General features: G+C 43.3%; 1 protein-coding gene across 1 annotated transcript in view; it reads right to left on the reverse strand.

Annotated features, from left to right (window-relative positions):
* Positions 1 to 20770, reverse strand: part of ERCC6 (ERCC excision repair 6, chromatin remodeling factor) — a 52142-nt gene that overhangs the window by 16491 nt on the left and 14881 nt on the right. The window contains exons 5-10 of the mRNA XM_079975094.1: positions 17206 to 17334; positions 12193 to 12351; positions 10233 to 10368; positions 3608 to 3778; positions 3250 to 3426; positions 547 to 663 (exon numbers count right to left, since the gene is read on the reverse strand). Of these exons, the coding sequence (XP_079831220.1) occupies positions 547 to 663; positions 3250 to 3426; positions 3608 to 3778; positions 10233 to 10368; positions 12193 to 12351; positions 17206 to 17334 (889 nt within the window). The remainder of the gene's footprint in view (positions 1 to 546; positions 664 to 3249; positions 3427 to 3607; positions 3779 to 10232; positions 10369 to 12192; positions 12352 to 17205; positions 17335 to 20770) is intronic.

A 20770-nucleotide genomic window follows, 5' to 3' on the forward strand; every position in this document is an offset into this window, starting at 1 on the left:
TAGAGACTTTCCCAGCCCCTGGGCTCATCATCTGTTAAAACTCACGAGTTGCAGCCACAACATAGAATTTCCTCACCCTTGGTCCTCAAGGGGAAATCTTACTTAATTCTATATTGTGAGCTCTGCAGAGTTCTCCTGCTTGCTAATATCAGCCTGTGCTGCTACACAGTTATACATAATTTATTTCATGTTCTTAAAGTACCCAAATAAGCTTAGATCCGACAAGAAAATAAATATTGCAAAAAACAAACAAACACCTTTCTCAGGGCGGAGTAAGGGGAAGTTCCATCGTTAGAAGCAGACGTCTGTTGCATGAATGGAACAGCAGCATTGGATATAACCCATATCTTTTACTACGAGGTCAGAATTCATTAAATTGGTGGAAGTGCGTCACGAGGAAGCAACAGGAAAGCAAGTGGGGCAATGTACTATGGTTATCCCTGTGACTTCCCACCCTAGACATGCAGTGAGCTGCTCAAACCATAACTTCACATGTAGCCTCTCTCAGATAAATTTTGGGGTGCAAAATATAGAGTCAAACAATACCTGCTCATTTTTCTCCGGTAGTGACAGGCTCATTTTAACATCCGCCTTCATTCTCCGCAACAGATAGGGATTAATTGTGTCCCGTAAAATGCAAGCACACTTATAGGCTGTTTTTACCTTTTGAAGGGAAAAGACAACACCAATGCTAGTTTATTAATCATACTTGCTCGCAAGACCTACCTACCAGGGAAGAATGGCAGATGAAACTGATGGACTACATGGAAATGGCAGAAATGACTGGTAGAATCCGAGACCAGGGAGAAGAGTCGATAGAAGAAGATTGGAAAAAATTTAAAGTATATTTTAAAAAATATTGTAAAATTAATGAATGTTAGAAAGATGCTGGAGTGAATTTACATGGTCTTAGCAGAAAGGTTGTAAAGAATTAAGTTAAATTGGATTGTTAATGGGTTAAAGTGAAAAATTCAAGGTTAAATTGCGTTAAGATAAATTTATGGAACAAAATCTGAGAAAGAGGGAAAGGACTTGCTGAAACAATTATGAATTAGAATACAAAACGGGAGGCATGAGTAAGTCAAGGAAATAAGTAAATGAAAGATAAAGATACGAAAATACTGGATGTTAGTGTTTTTAAAATGTTATTGTTTAGGTGTATTGTTTTTCTTTTCTTTTTTTAGTATTGTATCCTCTTTATAGTTTTGAAGTATTGTAAAAAAAAAATCTCTTATTATTATTGTCTGTTTTTCTTTTATTTGTAATTGTTAAACCTTAATAAATATCTTTTTAAAAAAATTAATCATACTTGCTGTTCACATTTTACCCCAAACCTCTCACTGAGAGCTCAGCATAATATGCATGGGGCTTATTCCATTTTATCCTCTCGCAAAAACAACTGTGACGTGGGATAGGCTCAAAGTACGCTGACTCAAAGGTTACCTGTTAGGTTTCATGATTGACTGGAAATCATAACGCTGGTTCTCCTGGTCTGTCCAACACTCCAACCAGTGCACCACACTGAATATTTATTTTAATGTACTTTGGAGGATAAAATACTTTGCTGGTTAGTGAAAACTTTGTGCTGATATTTTGCACACTTATTATGTCTGTTTCCATGTACATTTAAATGAAAGCAAACTCATACAGGCACCAGTTGCGTCTAAACCAGTTGTTCCCAACCTTTTTTGGGCCATGCCCCACCTAAGCATCTCTAAAATCCTGATTCACCCCTACCCCCGACATATAATTCTTATTATTCAAAAAGTGAACTCCTATTCACGTGGAGGAAGCCTAAAAGACCATTAACTGTTGCCCACCTTAAAAATCAAATTGCCCCCCCCCCCGGGGGTTGGGAACCACAAATCTAAGCCAACAGCAAATCATTCTCCATTCGCTTTAAAATTAGTTGGTGGAATTTATTTGAAAGGACATAAAAATAAAAACTACATAGAATTGCAGCAAACCCCACTTGAACATGTGCTATTCCCTCCAGCAGTGCAGCTGGGTGCCTATCAATCTGGAATCAAAATAGGGTCACCCAAAAAAAGGTAGAAAGTTCGCTATATTCAGGAGAAGCCCAAGGTAGGTCGAATTACACAAGTTTGTAAGTTAAAAGTGAGGAATGTGGACATCCGGAAAACAACCAAAAATGACCTGGCAGAGAGATTGGGAGTGGGGAAGTGTCTAAAGAATTCAAAATCAGCAGACTGGGTGAGTCTACCAATCAAGTCTATAACTGTGAGCAATCTGAGAAACTGAATGAACCTAAGTGAAGTTGAAAACCCCTCTCCTGCCCTTGGAGGGAAAAAGAATATCAACTCCACCAGACATCATTTTAAAAAGGACTTTGGTGTGACTCCAAACTGTGTTCAGAAACGGTTTGTCAAGTGACGTGGGCCTTGCTGTTAAGAGTACAAGTTCAATGCTCCCTTGGCAAAACCTCTGCTTGGAAGCACGTTAGTGATTGCTTGGATACTGGTCAGTGCGCCTAAGACACCCTGCTATAGAATCTGCCTTTGTATATTATGCTATCCAGTAATTCTCTTGCATTTCTTCAAGCACTAAATGGTGGATGGCCTTATGTGGTCAGTTTGGAATTAATAAGGCTCTCTATATCATCCTGCTCATTCATTTAGATCAATAGGGGAGGCCTCCTGTGGTTCTATCATCAGATGAAGTTTGTGGGACAGCAGTGTGGGACGGGGTCTTCTTGATGGTGGCACCATCTCTGAAATGCATCCTTCTGGGGTTCATCTGGCACAAACATCATTTACCTTTTCAGTAGCAAATGAAGATGTACCTGTTTGCCCAGCTCTTTGGCAGGGGGTGAGGTAAGACATTCAGTCACTATGTTATGATGGCTCAATTTTTTTTAGTGCCTATTAGCACTTTTGTTAATTTTTACCTGATTTTTGTATTTTGTATGCAATAGTTTTTATTGTCTGTTATATGTAAACTCAGCCTTGGATTGTCTGATGAAGGGCACAATTAAGAATCCAGTAAATAATAATAGTAATAGCATGTCTTCATTAGCCGGAGATCTAAGTCTTATTTAATTAGTTTTGAATTGTGGTTTTATTCTGCACGGATTTTAGGATTCTCTTTGTTGTTTACTGTTTTATTTTTTTTAATGTTAACTGTCCACGAGATGATAGGACATTTAGTGACTGTGTTAGAACATGGCCTGGAACTGAGCTTTCAATGGGACCTGCACAAGGCACATTTTCTGAGAACTGCATTCTTTACCTGAACTGGAGAGGCATTGGAATAGCCTCCCATGGTTATTGGAACAGAAAATTGCTCCATGAAGACAGGAAGTGTTCCTAGTTTTCCTGGAAATACGAAGTCAAAGAGGGACCACAGCTCTTTTAGGTTGTTTTGCATAGGTGATCCAGACAAGATGATTCGATGAGGAGTGCAGAACTGTAAATGCAGGGAGAAGCGTATTCATGTCATAATAAAATACAGAAAAGTGCAAATTCCACCAACAATTTACACATGACACAAAGTCTTTGAAACATGGCCTAAGCGTGAAGTAAGTGTTAAGACCAAGTTTACCACTAATTTAACCGATCGAAATGCTTTTGTTTTTAAAGAGTCTTACCTGTTTGCAAGCAACTGTGACTGCAGCATTTGGATTCCGAATTTTATGTCCCTCATCTAGAATCACATAATGCCAACTGTAACCATGGATGTTATCTTGCAGCATGCGAATGTAAGAGTAGGAGGTTATCAGAATGCCACTACATGCTACAATTTCCTGAATCAGTTTTACCTGCAAAGAGAACAATACGTTGTCAATTACTGAAACTATGAGAGTCCATAAAGAAAGTACTGTTTTGGATAATCAATGTCCCAGGCAGCACTAACACGGCAGCACTTGTCACAGGACTTAAGCACGCATTAAAATAAACACGTTTCATTCCAATATTGCAAGGGGGAAAATAGCAAGTCCCGAAAAGCCAAATCTAGGACTGAACAATCCTCCATTACAAGGTATGAGTTAAGGCACTAACAAATTCAATTGTATCTCTTCCCCTTCCCTTAAAAAAGCATGAACACTGTAAGTTAAGACACCTACTTTGGCTTCAGCATCATGTATGCAAGTAAGGATACTGGGCTCACATAGAGTTTAGCGAGTCACAACAGGGCACTACAAAGCACTGAGAATGCACTATGAATATAGCAGAGCAGCAAATTGAGAACTTGCTGGGCTACATCAACTTGATTTGCTGCTGTGTCACTATCACCTCTTCCTCCCCTTACAACTTCCTGAGGAACGAACAGACTAGGACTTGATTATTTTTTTTTAATGTCTTTTTTAACAGAAAGGAAAAAAAAACCACATTTATTTTAAAAGGAGACTAACTTTCATGAATAGTTATTGAATTTGATACCGCTAGAAAGGATCTCTAATGCCAAATGTCTATTTTTGTAAGGAATCGTATTTCCAAAAGGAGAAAGGAAGTATGATCACTAGTTAATGAAATTAACAGATTCAGTTTACTATGGAGGTAAAAAACAGACTCTCTTACCCCTATAGTAAAATCTGATATTTTTAAGCCCCCACTGCAACCCACATTCATTGCATCTATTTCCTAGCAATGGTCTACTGCAGAATACTATAGGCATCTCTACTCAAACACTTAAGACAAATCATCTCAGGCGATTTCAAATTAAAAGCTTGTAAAATATGTAACCTCTCCTAGATTTTGCAATTAATAGGGTATGTCTGCAATTAGCCTGACTTACAGAAGGCTGCTACAATGTTGTCATTAAAAGATGTTTTGTGAAAGTGCTCCTGTTATTATGGGGGCTCAGGAGACCAATCCCTCCTAGAGGGCAAACAGTGTAGTGGTAGAAAACAACAGCCATAAATCACACTGTCAGGCAGCACAGAGAACAGGAGTAAAAACACAAGGCACATGAAGGCCATTCACTGTAGACACAGCACAGCAGAGAGTCCTACTCAGGATTTACTGAACCTGTAATTAATTAAAATTTCCTTCAAGCCAAATCTTTTATTAAACAAGGATTTGTGCTGACAATGAAGGAAAAACACAGAAAGGCAATTCATCACCGACCACTTCCCCCAGTTCAGGTTAAGGTAATGTAAGCTTTGCCACACGAAAGTCTGTTGAGTTCTGTAAAGGGAAAGGGATTTGCAGAGCTCAGAGGGACCTTGTGGTCCACCCCGACAGAACTCTCCGATAATTTATAAGCATATTCAATGTTGTGCTCTAAGGACGCGTCTGCTTCCGCATTTCATCATTGCCCGTTTCTACCCAGGAACTGACCGACAAACACATACCTTCCTCCTAACATCACAGGCGAGGGCTTTTAATATTTTCTTCTCTTAAAATTCAATTTCCACAACTACAGCCTTTTACAGCCACTTCAATCACTTCTGACACAGAAAAGCAGGATGGGATAAGACTAAGGATTATGAAGTAGCCAGAATCTGGGATGGAAAAACAGTCAGGTTTTCAGCTTCTATCGTCAGGTTAAATGAGGATGGCAGCTAAAATAGCAGGTAAAAGCCAGAGCAATCCCCTAACAGCTTTAACTTTTGTAATGAGACACATGATTTTGTGGAAGAAGGGAAATGGTTTGGTGCCCTAATTCCCCCCTATGTTACTGCATAAATGCTTTTTAGCACGTGTGTATTTTGAACCTGCTTCCACCAGCACACCCCAAGACATAAGGAAGAGCTCCTAGGTTACCCAGCAATGACTGTGAAAACATATACAGTGGTGCCCCGCAAGACGAATGCCTCGCAAGACGGAAAACTCGCTAGACGAAAAAGTTTTCCGTTTTGGAGGTGCTTCGCAAAACGAATTTCCTATGGGCTTGCTTCGCAAGACGAAAATGTCTTGCGAGTTCCTGCGGGGTTTTTTTCCTCCCCCCCCCCCCTTTCGCTAAGCCGATAAGCCGCTAAACCGCTAATAGCGCTAATCTGCTAAGCCGTCAATGGGCTTGCTTCACAAGACGAAAAAACCGCTAGACGAAGAGACTCGCGGAACGGATTCTTTTCGTCTTGCGAGTCACCACTGTACTAAACTTTACAGAGCGAAAGGGTCAGCGTAGTAGGTGTGCTATTCTAAAATCTGTTTTGTCAAGAAAAATAAAGGGCTGAAGAAATACTGCACATGCTCTGCTCTGCTCTGCTTTAGAGAGAGGTCTACTGAGAGAAGGAACTACTTTACATCAATATGCCTTCTGGCCCTGAAATTGTGCCAGCCTTATGCCTTAACTCTGCACTTAATGAAGTTTCTGCCAAGGGATTTATACACTTTGGGAGCAGATACGAATGGTGAGAGAACAAAACAGATGTCAAGATTTCACAGAGATGTGTGCTACTAAATGAGAAGTGCCACCCTACATTGCCACAGTATCCTTTCCCCACTCTTCCTCCGACTTCTGTCGTAGTGACATCTCTTTTCTCAGCCCCCTTCTACTGCTTAGCCTGACCTCTTCTGAGCTGTTCAGATAGTAAGCTCCCTTTGTAACCTTATGTCCATATTCTGCTGGTGCCCAGATCAGGACTGCACCATGCTCACAATCCTTTCTGCAGCTCAGGTTTCCCCAAACTTGGGTCCCCAGCTCTTTTTGGACTACAATTTCCATCACTTCTGATCACTGTTCCTGCTAGCTAGGGGTGATGGGAGTTGTAGTCCAAAAACGGCTGGAGACCCAAAGTTTGGGAAACCCTGCTATAGCTAAACAAAATATTGGCCCCTTTTGAAAGTGGGTGGGAAGGGGCTTCAGATAATAATGAAAACAAACAGCTTTAAGCTCAGGAATCAAGACATATGACATTTCGAGAACTGAATACTCACAAACGGCTAAGGCTGCTGAATGATCAGAGAGAAGTCCTGCCGTTTTAAGACCTAGTTGGGGTGGCTGCTGGGAGCAATGGCTTGGGTAAATAGGATTGGGTATATGCAATGCCTGTTGTCTTTGTCCATGGAGTTTTCTTGGCAGGGATATTGGAGTGGCTTACCAGTTCCTGCTCCAGGTGGATCACGTTTGGTCAAAACTCTCCACTATGACCTGTCCATCTTGGGTGCCCTGCATGGCATAGTTCATAGCTTTTCTGAGTTATTCAAGCCCCTTCGCCACGGCAAGGCAGTGATCCATGAAGGAAATCAGCCCTGAGTGCTCACTGGAAGGACAGATCCTGAAGCTGAGGCTCCAGTACTTTAGCCACCTCATGAGAAGACTCCCTGGAAAAGACCCTGATGTTGGGAAAGATGGAGGGCACAAGGAGAAGGGGACGACAGAGGACGAGATGGTTGGATAGTGTTCTCAAAGCTACCAGCTTGAGTTTGACCAAACTGTGGGAGGCAGTGGAAGACAGGAGTGCCTGGCGTGCACTGGTCCATGGGGTCACGAAGAGTCGGACATAACTAAACGACTAAACAACAACATATGCAGTGCTATTTTTCTAGAAAAATATGTGCTTTAATTCACCATGAACGCCTATCTGATTCTCTAAGAATAGCAATGGCACCCACCTGAAAGGTGCTGGAACCCACCTGAGAGGTGCCAGAACTGAGTTCCAGCTGAAAAAAGCAGGGATAGCCAATGGGGGCATGTTCCAGATTTTGTTGCACTCCAACTCCCCCGAGTCCCACCAGCATGATCAACAGCCAGGGAGTTACAGTCTAGCAATACCTGGAGTGTTACATCTTCCCCACCTCTGATTTCAGTGAAGCTAGTGGGCAAAACCCTCTGTGGCCTTTGAGAGCCTTGCAGGGTGCTCGTTTCTATGCTTGTGGCACATATTTACAAGTATGTGAACAATAGACTGGTGTGCGCTCATAAACGGAACATGGAATCTTTGTGCTGTCTACAACTTTCTCAACAGAATCCTGAGAAGCTTCCCCTACCGGAGTTCAGTAAATTCCCAGCTCTTGGGCATGCCAATAAACCGTGTCCTTTGAACATTGGAGAATATTTACAGGGACTGGTGAACAGCCCCCTGCTCTCTTTAGTATTCAATTCTTTGGATCCTATCCAATGCTGGCGCAGCAGACTTCCACTTGCGCAATGGAATTCCCCCTACCGGCCCCGTGCGCAATGCTCCAGAGGATCAGAGGACCCTACGGAAAAGATTTCGATGGCGCCCGGGGAGAGAAATGGAAGGGAAGTCTCTTGTGGTAAGTGGGACTGTGTATACACAGTGTTAGATACAACCCTTTGTAAATACATGGGGAAAAACTACCCTAAGGGAGTTCTGTGAGTATTTGCACGTAATGCTCACAAAATCAAGATGGCATATGTTTAATTAAATCCCGTTCCCAGCCACTTCCTCCAGCTTCACAAACAACTCTCCCGCTCCCCCATCCCTTACCACTGCGGAGGGATAACCAACAGCTGGAGGGAGCTTAGTTTGCCCTGTCATTTTACTCTGGAAGTGTTTGGGCTTAGAAGAATCGTTCCCCCCTCCCCCCCAAAAAAGCCACAATTCCTGTGATCACCGCAGAAAATGTGATGCTTAAGTTCTGGAATTAGTTCGTTTGCCAGCTGGTTGACTGGCCCACCTGCCTGGTTTTCAGCTTGGCTCACTCCCGCTGCCAGCTAACCTCCTAACAGTACAGTTGTCTTGTTTAGTTTTAACTTGCAAAAGAGCAGTAGCGATGGAGGAAAATTGCAGGTGAGAAAACGAGGGGTCCGGGTGTGTTTAAATACACAATAATCTTTGCAGAGGACCCTTTGTGCATGTTTCGGTGCTTCCCAGATAAAGCGAGATCCTCGGAGGTGACAACACCAACTTAGCTAAACCTCAGAAAACTATCAGCACAATTTATCAGACTGATCCATTTGTGTATATAACGCAACACGTCACTCCAAGATTCACCATGGGCTTAGTGCAGATGTGCGAGCTCCCGGAGTGGAGACTCCAGCCGTTTCGCTGCTGTGTATCATTCGCCTGAGGCTCATGTTTTCGATCTCTCCAGACTAATAAATAAGTTATTAGTCTAGGTAAATAATTATGATGTGCAATAGTATCATGGAAACACCACCGACGCTGATCACTATATGCGGCAATGATTCTCAATAACAGAGTGGAGCTTTTGCTCTTACAGCCCCTACTTTGTGGAATGCACTTCATCACGTTATCAGACAGACGCCGACAATTTTGTGCTTCTACCTGCTTCAAACTTTTATGCTTACCCGGGCATTTCCAGAAGGATGATATCAGCTACGAGAGCCACACCATAGTGCAATTTTGTTGGACCCGTTTTTCAATATATTTAACGCTGCGTGTAATTTTGTATTTTTATCTTGCATGCCACTTTTGAGATCTTTCTGGAATATGAAATGGCCCATAACCGTTCTAGATAAGTAAACAAGATGCTCAAGAGCCCAAGAATTCACCCAGGCGTCTGCAACGTTGCCCCCAAACTCACAAGATTAGCACTCAGGAGGTTGCACTGCTGCAGGTTTCCTAGGCAAGTGCTCCCTGAAGACGGGAAGATCATGGTAAAGTCTGCAAGGGGCATGGGGAATGGTGAGATCAGCTGCCAAGTCCAGCTGCACAGGGAAGGCCAGCCTAACTAATCACTGATCTAAGGGCTGAACTACGGAAAGCATGTACGCATGTGCAACAGAAGCTAGGGCAATTCTGAGTGGAGAAGCAGCAAGGAGAGGGAGAAAAGAGCAAGTTTGGGGTTGTTGTTTTTTTAGAAAAAGAACCCCAGGCAAGACACCTTGCTGCAACAAGTTCCATAGAAAACTATTTGCTGGGACACCCGACTCACAGACCTTGGTGCTGAACGAAGGCAGACATGGATATAAAAGTAGCAACCCTATAAGTATCATTAAAAAGGTGGCCTTTGTGTATGACGGAACCTATAGCAGTGGTGCTAAGCCCTCTGTGCTGTATTTGTCCTTAAATTATTTGGGTGGAGGGAGGAGTGTGTGGGGGGGGGGTTATAAAAATGGAGGACCTGATGGGCTGGGCTTTCACTGATGCTGAATCGCTGCACCATACAGCTCGCTCAATGTCACACAGCAACAAAAACTCTCAAGGTGTTTCATGGGGAAAAACATGCATTCCATTTAACAATGAGAGGGAGTGAGCAAAGCTAAAACTTCAAGGGTCATCTTCAGTACTGGCAACAAAATTCTCACGACACTTTCGAAAGAAAGAAGTGCAAGCTGTTCCTATTCAGTGGAGAAAGAGAAGGTCTGAATTTGCAGCATCCTGAATGAGCAGGTACCTTTTTATTGGTGTAAGAGCCCGTGTCGTGTAGAATTGCAACTCTAAACGGAGGCCACCATGTATGAAACTCCTTCACCCACTGATGCATCACTGTGGTTGGGCACACAATCACTGTTGGACCCAGCCCTTGGAACCTAGAAGAGATCACAAGATGACAGCACCGTGAAATAAGCAGCAATGCATTATGAGAGCTATCAGAACAACTGTATTCAAGTTGGAAATGAAGAGATGGACTAGATGACTCTACAATTCCATGATTTTATGAAATGGGTGCAAAACTATAAAATTAAATGGCAGGATGATGCTGTAGAAGACAATGGAAAGGGGGATGCTAAGGAGTTGGAGTCAATAACAGCCACAACACTAAATGAAAAGTTTTGGGGAAGCTATGCTAGCTTTCTCCTTCCAACCAATTAAACCAGTAAAACACAGAAACAACAGAGGACTGCAGGTTAAATTTAGAGAACCAGGCTGATCCCAATTTTGAAATAATGCCTGCAAGAGCCAGTGGCAGGGGGCGATCGTGGTAGAGAAATAAAAGCAACAGCATATGAAGGGATGTAGCAGATAAAGTTACTAGGAATAATTACCAGCACAGAAAAAATGCCACAAACTCAATCCAGTCTACCGTCTGTGCAACAGCCACAAAGAGAGGAAACTCAGTAAGGCATAACAGTCTGGAATAGCCTTGTGCATAGAAGGTACTACATGCATCAATCAGGCTTCTATGTGCCTTCTACATGCCACACAGTCTGCAAGTCAAGGAATGCAAATCCAGACAGGATCTTATCTTATTTAGACTAAGGCTTGGATACACTAAGCAACAGCCATGGTTGTTTGCTTAGTTCTCCAGACAGCAGCATAAGTAACAGCCTCTTGGGGGCTGCTGGGAACCCCTTTTGTTTCAGCCAGGGGCACCTGAATCAGCAGCGAATTTGTGAATGCCCATTAGGGCTTCCAGGGGCTGCAAGACATTTTCCCCTGACTGTTCCGATTGCTGGACTGATAACTACAGTGGTGCCCCGCAAGACGAATGCCTCGCAAGACGGAAAACTCGCTAGACGAAAGAGTTTTCCGTTTTGGAGGTGCTTCGCAAAACGAATTTCCTATGGGCTTGCTTCGCAAGACGAAAATGTCTTGCGAGTTCCTGTGGGGGTTTTTTCCTCCCCCCCCCCTTTTTCTAAGCCGCTAAGCGCCGCTAAACCGCTAATAGCGCTAATCTGCTAATCCGTCAATAGGCTTGCTTCGCAAGACGAAAAAACCGCTAGACGAAGAGACTCGCGGAACGGATTCTTTTCGTCTTGCGAGGCACCACTGTACTGATACTTGAGGTTCCAGGCGAATGGGGTGGGAAGAGGAAGACAACAAGGAGCAGGTTGTATAAGAAAAGAAAGCGGGAACTCCCTCTACTTGAACGTGGGTTGTCTGTGCTGACCCAAGGAAGGATCTTGCAAGGAGGATCCCTGCTCACTCTTGACTCTCACTTCCAGCATCCCAAAGAAGACTGTAACTGCCTATGAAAGTAGTCCACTGGTCTCTTGCCAGAGCAAATATTTTAAAGTAAAAACGTAATAAGTTGACCTAAAGGTATTACCCCTAATTGAAAATTCCATACTGTGTAAACTATCAATATTAACATAATTGAATTGGTAAGCAATCCATTTGGGCTCTATAACCTTAAGACATAGTATTGACCCAAAATAACTGGCGAGGCTCATCTGCAAAATGAAGCATCAATGCCTGGAATTCATTAAGAGTGTTACATGTTTAATTTTTCCTGCCCTCCAGCTCCATTGTCTCGTAAAAAAAATTTCCTTTGATGTCCCCCGCTAAAAGAATTAAAGGAATATTGTAATTGAAATGCCATTAATAATTCACGGGGCCCTCCTCCACGGCAATACATCCAATGAAATATTCATCGCGTTCCACAGACTGACAGTCTGCGGAAGAGCACTTGCCTGTAATTTGAACCACGCGTCCTGATCTTGCTGTAGCTCAGACCTGCCAAGAAAGCAATTATCTGGATGGTCTTGCCCAATCCCATCTCGTCTCCCAGAATTCCTCCCACCTGCTGGCAGTGCAATTCCCAGAGCCACCCAACACCTGTCTGCTGGTACCTGCAAGCAAAAGGGCAAAATCAGATGGCAAACAAGAGACCGCAACAGGACAAACACATGAATTAGTCATTTGCAATGCTCAGAAGCTAGTTACCGTAACATGCTGCAGCATGTGTTTTACATGAAGGCTGTATTTACAGCGTTATGCATTTTTTATGCCTTTGGACGTTGGATGTGATGAACTCGCTCTTTGTGCAATGTTAAAAGTACATCTAATTAAACCGGGACGTGATAATTGGAGGGTGTTTTATTTCGTTTTGTATAAATATTGCTAGAACGGCCCCTTCTGGTTCTTCAGAACAGTAAGTGCAATTGTTTCCGTGGCCCAACATATAGGAGGACTGTTAAATCACAGTGGAATGTGGCGGAGTGGTTCCATGCCCAGGAGCCCAACAGCTAGTGCCGGAAAGGAACAAAAAGTAAACAGTGGCTACAAACTAAGAAGAGGGAGGTTTTAAAAATAACAGTAATTCCTTTGCCAGTGAAAACTTACCAGGCTGTTCTTGCTAAATTACACAAGTTACAAATTGCAAAAACACAGAATCATAGAATTGTCGAGTCGGAAGGGAACCCGGGGGGGGGGGGTCATCTAGTCCAATCCCCAGCCATGCAGGAATATGCAGCTGTTCCATACAGGGATCGAACCTGCAACCTTGGCGTTATCAGCACCACGCTCTAAGCAGCTGAACTATCCAGGCTAATTTTTGTCTCTCCCTATTTGGAAGCAGGAGGATGGGCTATGCTTTGGGCACAGTTCACCAGCAACTTCTCTTTACGTAAGCAGCATTGAGATAAAAGATAGCTGTCAACCTAGATGAAAGGGGTTGGGAGCAGGGGAAGAGCTGTCCTTCAGGGATGGATACAGCAAATACAAACAATGATATAGGTTAGGTCAGATTAGGAGTACAAAAACAACGGCTGCAAACTGCCTGCTAGTAAGTTTAGGGGTGGTTTTCAACCAAGAATGTAAAATTCTGCCAAAACAGAAGTTTTGCGGGAAGAATCTCCTTTGTTCAGAGGAATAGTTGGATAAATGCGTGAAAGATGACAGTATACTGTAATTCCATCTCATGCCTCAACTGGGTGGTCAGTGAGGTCAGAAAGAGATTATGGTCCCCCAAAAGCACTCCAATTGGGAGAAGGAACATATTTCCATCAGGTTAGATTAGCGAGTGATTCCCTAGGGGTCTTCTGCCATCTGTAGTGTGTGGAGAACGTCTGGCTCACTTGCTAATCTATCCCCAGGGCTTTAAGGCAGGTTGCACACATGAGACATGATCTAAATTTTGGCTTAAAAAAGAATCTTTCTCTCTCTCACCACCTTCTCTCATCTGAGGATGCTGACTCCTCACAAAAAGCTCGCCAAATTCTTCAGCTCAACTGAAAAGCCTATTGTTTATTTCAAACCATTGCCCTCTTTCTCCCATTGACAGTTGGAAGGGTGCCTTTTGTAGATTCCTACTCGCATCCCTCAACAAGCTAGTTTCTTAACATTTTCACTTCAGTAGGCACAAGGATACAGAGACCGTTCTCCCCCTGATATTGCAAAACAAAGCATTTCTTCACATGGGGTGTGGGATGTACAATGATGAGCAACCAGTGTGATTGCTAGAGGAGCAGGTAAGTGTGGCAAAGTCTTCCTTCTCCCTTCAGATGGCATCTGCCGAACAGAGGGAAACAGTGAGTTCTTGCCGAGAGTGAGCAAGGCACAGGAGTCCTTGCTCATTTCATTCTCTGCAACGTATCAGAACCAAGAAGCTAAACTCATGCAAGAGAGAGAAGAGCAGCAGCAAGCAGAGCATCATGGGAAGGGATACAGCCCATCTCTCCTCACATACCAGATGGACTCCAACACTGAGCTCTGGGCCTGCCATTCTAGCCCTAGATGCAGAGAAAAGCCTAAAAAAAGAATAGACCAAATTCTCCATTTAAAAAACAACACCCAGTAGGACCTACCAAGTCACATACACAAGTTTTGGCCTCTTCCTCATGGTCTCTTGTAGCTCTCAACATCCTATGCCTTAAAGTGCCTCTTAACTGCATAGAATTTAGCATATTTCATAGTCTTTTCAGAGAGACACAGTAGGTTGCAACTGGTATAGATCTCTATTCTATTAATACTTGATATACGAACAGAATGCTTGAGAGTTGGGAGGAGAAATGGGCAAGCCACTTTCTACTCTCCCATTTCTAGCTTCTCTTTTCCAAATATGTTTTTGAAACTGCAAAGCACAGAAACTAAAATGGAGTTTTCAGGACTGCCCTCATTCAACTTCAGCGAAAACAAACCCTAGAAAAGGATAAAGTTTTCAGAAGACCTGCTGAGAAAAATTAAGAGCCAGAAACAAACTAACTGGGAGTTGATCAATCTGCTTCGGGATTCACTGCTGCCATCTTTGCGCTCCAGTGTGGTCAGAGGAGCCTCTAATGCTTAATGATGGCAACCTCCTTTTCCTGCTGGGGAGATCTTATCTTTTAAATTGCATGTCAGACAAATCATTCAGCTCAATTGATCTTTTTAACCACTCAGGAAGTTTTGCCAGCTGACTCATGCTTGCAAGGGGATACCCTTCATTAGGGACGGCTATCATGCCAAGACTCATATTTAGTTGCCCGTCTTGGTTGAATTCTCTTTGGGTTTCTCTAATCATAGATCCATTTTTAGATTCTGGTTACAGCAGCGTAACACACCCTTAAGTCCACCAGCAGTTGGTGACGAACCTGTAAACCAAGCAGTGAGGTCCAGGGAAGCGATAAACACTGCTCAAGACCACCATGCTCAATGAAGTGTTACAGCCAGGCAGCTCACAAGCTACGCTGCTTGAATCAGAGGAGAAGATGCTTGAATCAGAGGAGAAGATGTTGAAATGCAAACAGGGGACACAGAAAGGGCTGAACTCCTCAATGCCTTCTTTGCCTCAGTCTTCTCCGATAAAGAAAACAATGCCCGACCTGAAGAATTTGGAGCAAATGATTCAGCAGAGGAAACACAGCCCAGAATAACTAAGGAGATAGTACAAGAATACTTGGCTAGTTTAGATGTATTCAAGTCTCCAGGGCCAGATGAACTGCATCCAAGAGTATTAAAAGAACTGGCAGATGTGATCTCAGAACCACTGGCAGTCATCTTTGAGAATTCCTGGAGAACAGGCGAAGTCCCGGCAGACTGGAGGAGGGCAAATGTTGTCCCTATTTTTAAAAAGGGGAAAAGAGATGACCGAAATAATTACCGCCCAGTCAGTCTGACATCAATACCAGGGAAGATTCTGGAGCAGATCATTAAGCAAACAGTCTGTGAGCACCTAGAAAGGAATGCTGTGATCACCAATAGTCAGCATGGATTTCTGAAAAATAAGTCATGTCAGACTAACCTGATCTCGTTTTTTGACAGAATTACAACCCAGGTAGATGAAGGGAATGCAGTGGATGTAGCCTACCTTGATTTCAGCAAGGCATTTGACAAGGTGCCCCATGATATTCTTGTAAAGAAGCTGGTAAAATGCGGTCTTGACTATGCTACCACTCAGTGGATTTGTAACTGGCTGACTGACCGAACCCAAAGGGTGCTCATCAATGGTTCCTCTTCATCCTGGAGAAGAGTGACTAGTGGGGTGCCACAGGGTTCTGTCTTGGGCCTGGTCTTATTCAACATCTTTATCAACGACTTGGATGATGGACTCAAGGGCATCCTGAACAAATTTGCAGATGACACCAAACTGGGAGGGGTGGCTAACACCCCAGAGGACAGGATCACACTTCAAAACGACCTTGACAGATTAGAGAACTGGGCCAAAACAAACAAGATGAATTTTAACAGGGAGAAATGTAAAGTATTGCACTTGGGCAAAAAAAATGAGAGGCACAAATACAAGATGGGTGACACCTGGCTTGAGAGCAGTACATGTGAAAAGGATCTAGGAGTCTTGGTTGACCACAAACTTGACATGAGCCAACAGTGTGACGCGACAGCTAAAAAAGCCAATGTAATTCTGGGCTGCACCAATAGGAGTATAGCATCTAGATCAAGGGAAGTAATAGTGCCACTGTATTCTGCTCTGGTCAGACCTCACCTGGAGTACTGTGTCCAGTTCTGGGCACCACAGTTCAAGAAGGACACTGACAAACTGGAACGTGTCCAGAGGAGGGCAAGCAAAATGGTCAAAGGCCTGGAAACGATGCCTTATGAGGAACGGCTGAGGGAGCTGAGCATGTTTAGCCTGGAGAAGAGGAGGTTAAGGGACGATATGATAGCCATGTTCAAATATATAAAAGGATGTCACATAGAGGAGGGAGAAAGGTTGTTTTCTGCTGCTCCAGAGAAGTGGACACGGAGCAATGGTTCCAAACTACAAGAAGGAAGATTCCACCTAAACATTAGGAAGAACTTCCTGACAGTAAGAGCTGTTCGACAGTGGAATTTGCTGCCAAGGAGTGGGGTGGAATCTCCTTCTTTGGAGGTCTTTAAGCAGAGGCTTGACAACCATATATCAGGAGTGCTCTGATGGTGTTTCCTGCTTGGCAGGGGGTTGGACTCGATGGCCCTTGTGGTCTCTTCCAACTCTATGATTCTATGATTCTATTCTATGAATCATTTGCTAAAGGACTGAATGGAAAGACTAACGGCATGAATGGAGTGATCTCTCTGTTTTACACACTGACTATGCTTGTGTAGGATGGACACATGTCTATGAATTTGGCAGCTACAACACAACACAAACGTATAACCACAATGGATTTCAAGTTCTTCAGTTGGCTGCAGAAAGCCATAATAGACTTTAGCTACCCAGTTTGTACTGATACATTAGCAAACCACTTATAGCAATGAATTGTTGTTCGCTACTTTAGCATACATACTTGAAAAGTTTTTTGAAAAGGAAACCTGGAACTCTAAAACCCTCAGCAAATTCAGCATCGCTATCATCCGAATCTTCCCCCGCCTTCTGCTGCTCCTCTCTGTCTTTCAGTTGTTGCTTGTGCCACCTCCTGAAATTACAAGAAGAATCACCATTTAATCACCAGTGTTAGTTTAGGCAGCTAGGAGAGAACAGAAAGCAAATCTGAAAAGCAGCTATTGTGGTCCAGCAGACAGTGTGTTGTTTTTGACATAAGAAACCTGGGCTCAAATTCCAGCTGAGCTTAGGTGCTTATGCCTTGGGCAAGCCTCTGGCTGGCTTTCCTACAGGAGGAATATAAAGAAGTGAGAAAGACTGTAAGGCACTCTACAAAGTAGTGCTCTGCAAATTGCAGGCTTCCTGTAGGCATCTGGTTGGCCACTGTGAGAACAGCATGCTGCACTAGACGGGCCTTTGGATGGATTCAGCAGGTTTATGTGTTTAAATTTAGAAACATAAGAAAAAAATGGGTGGTTGGGGAAAAGAGGGAGAACATGTTTTCATAGTATCTGGATACAAAATATGTTTGCAAGACATTTCACACAGTTAACTGAATCACTAAACCCAACCAAAGTTCAAGGCAAATTAAATGTCGGCATAAAAACTTTTATCAATCTATTGTGTCCACTGCTATACGGCCTTTAGAAGACATTTGTTATCGGAAAAATAGGATCATTCTGTACAACAGGATGACAACATGCTACAGCAAGAGAGAGTGTGCGATGATTTAAGATGGAAGTGCAAATCCACACCTGCTAACTTCAATGGGAGGTGATCAATCCATTGTACATTTCAGCCCCATCCTTACCAAAACTTTCTGTGTCCTGCGTACTTTTCCCAGCTGGAGCCTGCACCCAAGTAGAAAAAGGTGGGTGGAGGGAAGAGTGGGAGAAACTTACTTCAAACTAACACTATTTCATTATACAGAAGGGAATTTCTCAGGGATCACCACCATGAACAAGACATGTCATTTCCCTCCAAGGTATACAGTGGTACCTCGGGTTAAGTACTTAATTCTTTCCGGAGGTCTGTTCTTAACCTGAACTGTTCTTCACCTGAAGCACCACTTTAGCTAATGGGGACTTCTGCTGCTGCCGCGCCGCCGGAGCACGATTCCTGTTTTCATCCTGAAGCAAAGTTCTTAACCTGAAGCACTATTTCTGGGTTAGCAGAGTCTGTAACCTGAAGCGTATGTAACCTGAAGCGTATGTAACCCGAGGTACCACTGTATTCCCTACAGATTAGAAACAGAAATTCATCTGGAGCAACCAGATTCAGAAGAGTTGAAAGCAGTTTAAGAGCTTTTGCTTTTTTTTTCTTTTTTTTGCTACATCCCCACCTTTGGTAAAACATTATTTTTAAATGTTTTGGAAAACAATTCAAAAGCTTCTGATATTTGTTTGCCAGAATTAAGGAGGGAAAGGTGTAAACAACCTGATCAGCAACCCTTCTTTCAGATTACCTTCAGGTTGTGTGAAGGCAGATACATTTAATATGACTTTCCCAAGCAAAATAAAAATAAACCATCTGCAAAATGTTGACAGAAGTTCCAGTCTCTGCTACAGCAGACAGGGGTTCAGACACTGTCAAATACCCTAAACTCTAGCCTAGAGATGGGAAATTCATGGCCTTCAGTATGTTAAACCATAAAGCTCATCATTTCCCCTATCGGCCATGCTGATTTGGGTTGACTGGAGTTGTAGTCCAACAATATGGGAGACCGGATATTCCTGTTCTAGTTAAGATAAGCATGGTCAAGAGAGAATAAAGTTGCTCCAAAAGACTCTGCCAAAGAGTGATTCAAATTCATTTACTAAGAGGAAAATGGGTACTATGTTTGTGTATGAGCTGAGTTTTAATGCTGGTGATAAGGTAAGGAGCACCCCAGTTGCAACAAAACTTGTCTCTCTCCTGTATTCTCCCAGAACTTTTAAACAATTTAAGATTTAATCATAGAACTGCAGAGTTGGGAGGAAGGAGCCACGAAGGTCATCAAGTCCAACCCCCTGCAACACATGAATCTTTGTGCCCAACGTGGGACTTGAACCCATGTCCCTGAGATGAAGAGTCTCATGTTCTCCTGACTGAGCTATCCAAATGCTTAAAGGTAAAGGTAAAGGTACCCCTGCCCGTACGGGCCAGTCTTGACAGACTCTGGGGTTGTGCGCCCATCTCACTTAAGAGGCCAGGGGCCAGCGCTGTCCGGAGACACTTCCGGGTCACGTGGCCAGCGTGACATCGCTGCTCTGGCACCTTCCCGCTGGTAAGCGGTCCCTATTTATCTACTTGCACCCGGAGGTGCTTTCGAACTGCTAGGTTGGCAGGCGCTGGGACCGAGCAGCGGGAGCGCACCCCGCCGCAGGGATTCGAACTGCCGAACTTTCGATCGGCAAGCCCTAGGCGCTGAGGCTTTAACCCACAGCGCCACCTGCGTCCTATCCAAATGCTTGGGAAAGGGCTAAAGATCTGTGGTAGCAGACATGCTTGTGTACAGAACATCTCTGATTCAAGCCCCAGTGTCGCCAGGTAGGACTGTATTGTCATCGCTTGCCGGCAGTGGCACTCGACTTGGTTTAAGACAGCCTCCCAGTCAGATTTGGTTTAAGACAGCCTCCTATGTGGTCCCCCTTGCTAGGTTTTAGTTCCGTTTATGGATTCCATACTGCTTTTTAAGAATTTTATGCTGGTTCTATGGTAACTGTTGTGCCAGCGCTGCTTCTGAATTTATTAAGCTGAGTGTTGATTGCATAAACGTTTTACTGATTTTAATTTGTCAGTTGGTATGTAAAATGGCAAAGAGCAATGAATAATATTTCACACATTTTGCATGCCCAGCTAAAGGTATCATTCGTGAAGCTGGCAACCATTTTTCCACCACCTGTAACAGCTTACCTGTGTGCCAAATGTCTGAACGAAATTCGCCAAGCAAAAAGAAAAGGCGAATGAGCATTTAGCAAACTGTACTCAAGTGTCATACGGCCACGACAAAGAGCCATCAATACCAACAAATAAAGAGGTAAAGGATAAATAGTGAATATTGCTGCTATTTCCAGGTTTTGCGATGGCAATAAAGTCACTGATAAAACAATTGATACATCAACTAAAACCCAATGGAAGCATATTAAAATGCGCAATTAAAAGCTCTGATTTATCACTTGTTAGCAAACTATTTTATTTTGTGCAAGAGATGCAAGCAGGATTAGTGAATCATTTATGTTTTTACAAGGATTTTGAGTGCTTCCAAATGTCTACTTCCTCTAGCAAATCGACCATAGTGCATTTGCAGGAGACTGGAATACTGACAGGCTGTCATGCTAGACACCCGTAAGCTAAACATCAACAGCAGCTAACAGAACGGGGAGTGCTGCTGGTCCAAATGTATTGGACGCAAAATCAGCATAGGTTGATACCACTGTGAAACAAGGCATTCATTCATTCATTCATTCATTCATTCATTCATTCATTCATTCATTTAAACTAGTTACGGAGCCACCAAACCACTGTGATGAGAGCTATCTCCTTTTGTG

The sequence above is a fragment of the Podarcis cretensis genome, assembly GCF_951804945.1.
Source record: "Podarcis cretensis genome assembly, chromosome: 5".
NCBI classification, from domain to species: Eukaryota; Metazoa; Chordata; class Lepidosauria; order Squamata; family Lacertidae; genus Podarcis; species Podarcis cretensis.